Raw genomic sequence first — 7,414 nt, 5'->3', positions numbered from 1 at the left:
AGATACACTTGCCATTTTTAGTAACTTATCAACCCCACCATCTAATTAAATGATATATCTACACCCCACCCCCACCCCAACTCCCTAAAATGACATGGTCCCCACTTATTTTTCTTATTAAAATATCTATTCAACCCCACTTATTTTATTACTTTATTTCATTCCATTCTTTTTTTTTAATACCCGTGCCCGACCAAGTGTATCTGTTAAATAAATACGGAGGGAGTAGTTCATATGAAAACGGTGTTCACTTCACGGTAACATAAGTACTGTACATTAACTCCGTAAATAAAGTACTGAGCATAACTTGTTGTAGTGGGCCCACATTAAATTTTCATTTATGAGAGATGAGACCTCGACTGTACGCTCTAAAGAGCATAAACTGAGTTTTGTGAAGACTCGCATCCGCTCTTTCTCTTTTTTTTTCCTAGGGTTTGCTCAAAGTTTCAATGGAATCCCCAATTATAGGCGCCATTTCTTTTCTGAAATCCTGTCTCTCCCCATCCAAGTATGAGGAAGCAAAACAAGCTTTGATCTACGTTGAGTCGAGTTTGAAACGCGATGAGGCGGAAATTACTCGGAAGCTCGACAATGCAATCAAGGAGTCCCACATCCTCTCAAAGCAGCTGAAACATTACAAGGATGACCATGCCGAGTCGCTACTCGCTAGCCGCTACTCTGAGCACGAACTCGATAAGTCCAGAAACGAGTGCGCTCAATTACAAGCTGGACTCCTTGCTGCGAGACAAGAGGTGCAGAGGCTGAAAGATGAGGAGGTGAAATTCGGGAATTTATCGACGGAGGCGAAGATGTTGAAAAAGCAAAACATGTATTTGAGGGAAGAGAATGTGGGTTTGGAGGCGGCCGTGGCGAAGAGTGAAGAAAAACTGAGGGATTGTCGGTTGGTATGTGAGGGTTTGAAAGGGAAAATCAAGGAGTTGGAGGAGGAAATGGCGGAGAAGGTAAAACAAGCAGAAATTGACGGAGCTGAAAATCTTAAGCTTAAGATGAAGAATTCTAAGTTAAAGGCAGATTTAGAGGGTGTTATTGAAGCTGCAACCGCCCGATTTAGGTCGTTTGAGACACGGTTGTTGGACTTGGAGCACAATGTAGCCATTTTGAATCACGACGACGCGGGTTCCGATTCAGGTATATTTAATCTTCTAAAACATGATTTTGGACTTTTTGATATGTTTTTATGTTTCAATGTGGTGTTCATAATTTAATTATAGTTGTAATGAATTGGGGGTTTGTTTGAATTACAAATGTTGGTGTTTTTTACTTCTGAATTCTGTTTTGGTGAGAAAAGTTCAATTTCCTGGGTTTGGATATTACACTTGGTTCTCCCTTTATTTTGTTAGTGTGAGGAACCATAATTTCAGTAGGTATTTGAGTTTCAACACTATGAAAGCAATTGTTCTTGATGTTTTGTTGATTTTTTGGAAAGGAGATTTAATCCAACAGATGGTATTGGGTTGGATTGTTGTTGGGTTTGGATAACACTGTGTTTTTGTTCTTGTTGGTGAGTTTGATTTATGGGTCTTATTCTAGTGCTCTTGGTCAAGTTCCCAGATAGGCAATTGTTGCAGAGAAGCAGTCCTTTAAAATTAAAAACCTGCATTTTTATTTACACTAAGATTATTGCTGTTGTGTTGTTTATATTCTTCTCTTAGTTACAAAATTGTATCAAATTGTTGTATACTTTTGGAATTATTGAGCTGAAGGTAGTTTTGTTCTATATTGATGTTCGGATATAAATAAATAAAGTTAGAATTAAGGAATTGCCCTTTGGTTGAATTGTTGGTGCATTGTATGAATTATGCATTTATGTTTTGCTTGAAATTTTGACATTAAAAAACAGGGACTGAGTTATGGCCCTAGTGTTTCATACATGGTCAGCACTTTGCATAGTGAGCTAGATTAGAGGCTGTATTGCCTCATTGCCTGTATACCCTGCATTGGCTGCATATAACTTTTATAGTTTTATGTTAGTGGGGATTGCATCAATTGCTAGCATACTGCATGCTAGTAAGAGCCGATTCTATCCGATTTTGCAAGCCTGTGGCTGTCTTGTTATGGTGTTTGGTTCACAAGTTTGAGGTGATGTACTATGCAGTTCTATACTTCTATGGTATGGAAGTACTAGGGCATGAACTGTGAAGTTTCCAAAAAGCATCATTCAGTGGAGCTTTACTAAGTAAGAACATAAATAAAACCTAACCCTAAACCTTGACTAGTTATCAATCTCATCAACTGCATTAACACTAACTCGATGCCTCTGATGAGGGTTCCATGTGAGGCAGAAGGAGGAATTCATACTGCATTACTGATTACCCCTATTATTGATCTGAAAAGGAACGCTATTTGCTGTTTCCTTTAGACTGTTGATCTGAAAAGGAACGTTGTTTGCTTCCTTTAGACTGTTGATCTGAAATGGAACAATATATGAGCACAAGCAATTAGTTTGGGTCATTTTATTTTAACAGTGATAATCATAAGCCAATTGTAAGTGGATCATTTAACGGCTCTGGAAATGGACTTGTATAAATCCCTTTGTAAATCTGCTAAACTGTGGCAGTTAACCTTGAAACTTACCAGAAACGAATCTTCCTTGTGCATTGGAAGAGGAGCTTGTCGGAAAGGGGTATTCTTTGAGGAGAGGAAATAAGAGATAAGCTTCAGCTCAATGTAGAATATTTGTCATCATTTATTATAAGTTAACCAATCAGAAACTACTTATTACAACCAAACTTGATGCTGACATGTCAGAGTCTGCTCACTACGGAGTAACTTCCAGCGTTTTATTACGCGATCTCCCATTCTCTGATTGCTGGTGCATGACCTATTGGGTGAATTTGTGTTCAGCCTATCAAGTTTACTTGTCCTTTATTTTACTGAAGTGATGCTTACTCTCTTTTTTTATACTTTTTAGATTCTCAAGTATCTCAACTAGCTGATGCAACTCAAGATGTGCAAGAGCATGGTAGTTTTGGGCTTGAGGCAAAATGTGAAGGGCAATCTGGTCATGAAACAGCAACTGTCGAAGAGAAGAAAGCTACAACATTGCCAAGTATTCTCAATTTCAAATATCTGTTGGCAATATCTGTCTCACTTACTAAGTTTATATTTCTTTTTCTTGGCATTTAAATGATAATTACTCTTTTCTTTTAGGCCAAAAAGCAACCAGTGCAACTTCTGTCCAGGGACATCCTAGTGGGCCTGCAGGAACCCGTTCAGTTTCAGAAACACGCGTTGCTGAGAAGAAATCTGCTCCTACACAATGCGTTCCCAAACCTTCTGTTGTTGACTTGTGTAGTTCTGATGATGATGACGAACTACCTTCGCCAAAGGGACTTAAAAGGAAACTACCATCATCTGAATTTCCCTCGGGCAATAGAACTCATAGCGAGTCAGCAAGTTCTTCTAAGAAAGCCATGGAAGCAGAAGGTCACTAACTAGGGGAGGAAATGTTTGTTGATTTACTCTAACGTAGTAATGTTGATCCCCAAGTATTTTGCACACCTTTTGCTTGATTAACTAACTGCAAGTATTGTAATTTTGTGATGAAATATGCTATTGTAGGGTTGTAGCAGAAGTAACACTAGTTCTAGTACTAAAAATTAACAGTGTGTATTTTAGAGACGGATTAGTAAGGTTCGCAATGATATTTTATATTGTACGATTCTGTGTAAGCTTATTTGTAATAGGAGAAGCTTAACTTGTAGTGCTATGTAGTATTATCGCGTTTTCCACGAATTCCAGCTATTGTATTGTGCATCTGTGTAACAAGCATTGGCTAACATCTGAGAGTATTGGGCTCGTAGATTAATGCTTTTATTTGTTTCTGTTACTCCGTTTGCTTGGGTAGTTTTTTCATGTTCGTGGGCCTTTTTTTTTTTTTGCTTGGATCATAGACATGGACTAGCATATTTGGTCCGGGAGCGGCTACATATTGGGTATAATTGGTTCTTGTTATAGGAGTATTGGGTAATAGTAAAGCGCTCGTTCGGTATTGATCACTGTCAGTTTTTAGTTTTTGATATTTTGATTTTGTAAGTCATGCTTCGTATGATTTATATTGCATAATAAACAAAAAAATAATCTTACTTATAGTAATCATGTAGATTTTGAAAACTGACAACAAAATATTGGAAACTATTTTTTGTGGTTTTCATATTTTGGTTTTTAGTTTTGTAAAAAACCGAAAACGATACCCAACGGACCGTTAATTGAGAGTCTATGTATTTAATATTTTAATTGGAGATATTAAACAATGCATCGACCTAGTAGAAAGGATTGCACATTCCAACAAAAAGGTTGGACTTCGATTCCCACTAGGGGTATTTTATCGATCTCAATCCAATCTAATCTAATCTATTTCCAATTAAAGCGGGCATATATATTTGCTCAGTTATTAAAGCGACACATACGATATCATTAGATTTCGACCAATAAGAAATTAATTTTTAATTTCTTTTAGAATTAAAAAATATAGGTGTCATGTAGATCATAATTAGGTGTCTGTCCAAAATCAATCACTCTAATAATTAAAGAATAAGGGTGATGATAAAGGTCGCAAGTTGCGACAACATTTAGTTGTCGGAATCTTACGTGTCGCAGTATAATTGGTACATATAAGCGCCACGTAGGTTATGCGTCATCATAATATTTTTACTATCAATGCAATATTTTTACTATGAAAATATGTAGATAATATAATCGGTATAAATGAGAAAACAAATTAGAATATTAAGATTTTCCTACCTTTTTTGAAACATGTATAATAGATTATATAAGTTAAATATTTTAGTTTTCGATTTAAATCATGACACATAAGCATGTCATGTCATCATTGTGACACGGCTTAAAGGTCGCATGTTGCGACCTTTATCATTTTCGAAAGAATAAATCTAACAATTAAACTCAACCCATAATAATTTAATTATTTTTGACATAATAACCTAGCATTTATTTAAATAATAAAATATAGATAAATCTTGAATATAATACGATAAAATGATAAGATAATATTGAATACAATATAAAATTTTATCTAATCAAATAACAGAGTTTAACTAAGCTCAACTTCCAATTATAAAACATGCATTATAAATACACGTGATTTTTTGCGTAGGTTAATCATATTTCTCTTTCCCTACGAAGAGAAATTAATGATTCATAGTAGTAATTTTTTAGTTGATATCACTAAATTATAGTGGATGTAATTTATTTATTTTAATACTATATATCTTTGTGTTCTTTAGTAAAAGTCCAATTAATGTAGCAATATAAATCAAGAGAGTAAGGTGAATGACAATTTCAAAATCATAAACATGTCATAGCAAGTTTGTAATATATTTAAATTAAGATGATAACTTTTTTGATTAGTAATTTAGCTAGTGTATACTTCTTTTTATGCGGATGTTTATCAGAAGGTTTCCTGTCAGGCGGCCTGACAGGAACGACCAAATGCTGACGTCATAAAAAACCCACGCGCATCCACGCGCACCTTGTCACGCGCAATCCATTTTACCCGAGTTTTCCCCTTCCCTCTATCCCTGCCTTCTCTCTCTCCTCCAAAAATCTCTGCCCTCTCTCTCTCTCCTCCAAAACTCAAGCCACCTTCTTGCCGCCGTCTCCGTCACCTCACCGCCGTTGATGTGTGTTTCTCATCCTTCTATAGATCGAAGAATGGGCCATCACCTCCTCGTCATTGTCCCCTCTAAAACCCTAGCAACCTTCATTCTCTCTCCTCCTTCCTCAATCTCTCCTCCTCGTCGCCGTTGCAAGATGCGCGATCTAACCCTAGCCTTTTCGTCTCCGCCGCCAGTATACTTGAGGTTTTAAGGTTTTTGATTTTCAGTTTTTGTGTTGTTAGAAGTGGATTTGATTTATTTTTTATGTGATCTAGGTGCGGCTGAGTGGGAGATATTGAGCGGGGAAGGAAGGAGCAAAGGCGGCGTTTTATCTCATTGAGCGCAAGCTTGCCGTCGTCTTCATCGGAGGTTGTCAAAACTTAGTCTACAACCTTTAAATCTCCGGCAAGGCAGACGTGTTTGTGTGGAGAAGACAGGTCCTTATCGGTTTGACGGCGATGTTTCAGAAGCTTTGAAGCATGAGCAGAGAAACAAGTTCTTGAATGAAATTTTTTGGGTCATGGTCGTAAGGGAAACAAACGGTGCAGTGACTGATTTCTCTTTACCAAGGCCCATTTTCTAAGTGTATTTATTGATTTAGTTTAGTAATGATTAAATAGGTTTTAGTTATGTCTTTAGTTAATAATTTTTATTTTTAGTTGTATTTTTGTTATATTTAGTTATGAAATAAAAGGATTTAGTTACATTTGTTTGAATTCTAAATTTTTTTTGTTTTAGTTATAATTTTCTTATATTTAGTTAAGAATGATATAGTTTTAGTTAAGGATAATTTCGTTTTAGTTAAAAATAAGTCGTTTTAACTAAATCTAAGAAAATATTAACTAAAACTAAAAAAATCTTAACTAGAACTCATAATGTGTAACTAAACTTAAAAATTCATGACTCGCCCTAAAAATGTAGCTAAAATTCAAAAATCCTATCTAAAACTTTCAAAACCATAACTTAAACTCGAAAACTCTTAACTAAAACTAACAAAAATTAACTAAAACTCAAAAAGTTTTAACTAAAATTCAAAAAATTATGATGACAAGAAAAGAAAAACAACTTTAACGAAATAGGAACAACATGAGTCAAAACCTTTTTCCAAGGAAATGATGGATCAAAGCCTAAAAAAAATTACACATAGCCCAATATAATGTCACTTTAGGTTCACTAGTGAAGAATTTTCATTAATCGATTTAATCTTAACTAAAACATCACTATTCTTAACTAAACCTTATAAAATCTTAACTAAACTTAGAAACACGTAATTAAAACTTCTGAAATAATAACTAATTGGTTACATTGCTTAACTAGTTGGTTTCGTTGATTAACTAATTGGTTCCGTTGGTTAACTAATTGAATTTCAGGCTTAGCTAATTGGTTCCATGACTTAACTAATGGAATTTCAGGTTTAACAAATACTTTCTTTAAATCTGTAAACTTATTAGTTTCATTGCTTAACTAATTGGTTACATTGTTTAACTAATCGGTTCTAATCTTTAACTATTTAGTTCCATTGCTTAACTAATTAGTTACAATGCTTAACTAATTAATTTTATTGCTAAACTATTTGGTTTCTATGTTTAACTAATTGGATGCATTGCTTAACTAATTGGATTTTTTTGCTTAACTAATTGGTTTCATTGATTAACTAATTAGTTTCAATGCTTAACTAATTGGTTTAATTACTTAACTATTTGGATCCAGTGCTTAACTAATTGATTCCGTTAATTAACTAATCGGTTCTAATGTTTAACTAATTAGTTCCATTGATT

The 7,414-nt window shown here is 34.8% G+C and overlaps 1 protein-coding gene and 1 long non-coding RNA gene across 2 annotated transcripts; both read left to right on the top strand.

The window, feature by feature from the left end:
• Positions 1 to 328: 328 nt before the first annotated feature.
• Positions 329 to 3,730, top strand: LOC110799766 (uncharacterized). The gene is made up of 3 exons (XM_022005036.2): positions 329 to 1,149; positions 2,933 to 3,070; positions 3,172 to 3,730. Exons 1-3 carry the CDS (start codon positions 450 to 452, stop codon positions 3,453 to 3,455), a joined length of 1,122 nt encoding a protein of 373 aa, XP_021860728.2. The 5' UTR covers positions 329 to 449; the 3' UTR covers positions 3,456 to 3,730.
• Positions 3,731 to 5,286: 1,556 nt separating this feature from the next.
• LOC130461131 (uncharacterized) lies at positions 5,287 to 6,352 on the top strand. Its single transcript, XR_008921507.1, has 2 exons — positions 5,287 to 5,840; positions 5,912 to 6,352. It is a non-coding gene; the product is annotated as an uncharacterized lncRNA (long non-coding RNA).
• The last annotated feature ends 1,062 nt before the right edge of the window (positions 6,353 to 7,414 follow it).

Source organism: Spinacia oleracea, chromosome 5 (genome assembly GCF_020520425.1).
Source record: "Spinacia oleracea cultivar Varoflay chromosome 5, BTI_SOV_V1, whole genome shotgun sequence".
Classification (NCBI taxonomy): domain Eukaryota; kingdom Viridiplantae; phylum Streptophyta; class Magnoliopsida; order Caryophyllales; family Amaranthaceae; genus Spinacia; species Spinacia oleracea.
This window is presented reverse-complemented; position numbering and strand designations above follow the sequence as displayed.

Bases quoted from the DNA above. Each gene is read 5' to 3' on its own strand.
- LOC110799766 (XM_022005036.2), top strand. From the start codon at position 450: ATGGAATCCCCAATTATAGGCGCCATTTCTTTTCTGAAATCCTGTCTC. The intron at 1,150-2,932 runs GTATATTTAATC...TATACTTTTTAG, and splicing joins CGACGCGGGTTCCGATTCAG to ATTCTCAAGTATCTCAACTA. The intron at 3,071-3,171 runs GTATTCTCAATT...CTTTTCTTTTAG, and splicing joins GAAAGCTACAACATTGCCAA to GCCAAAAAGCAACCAGTGCA.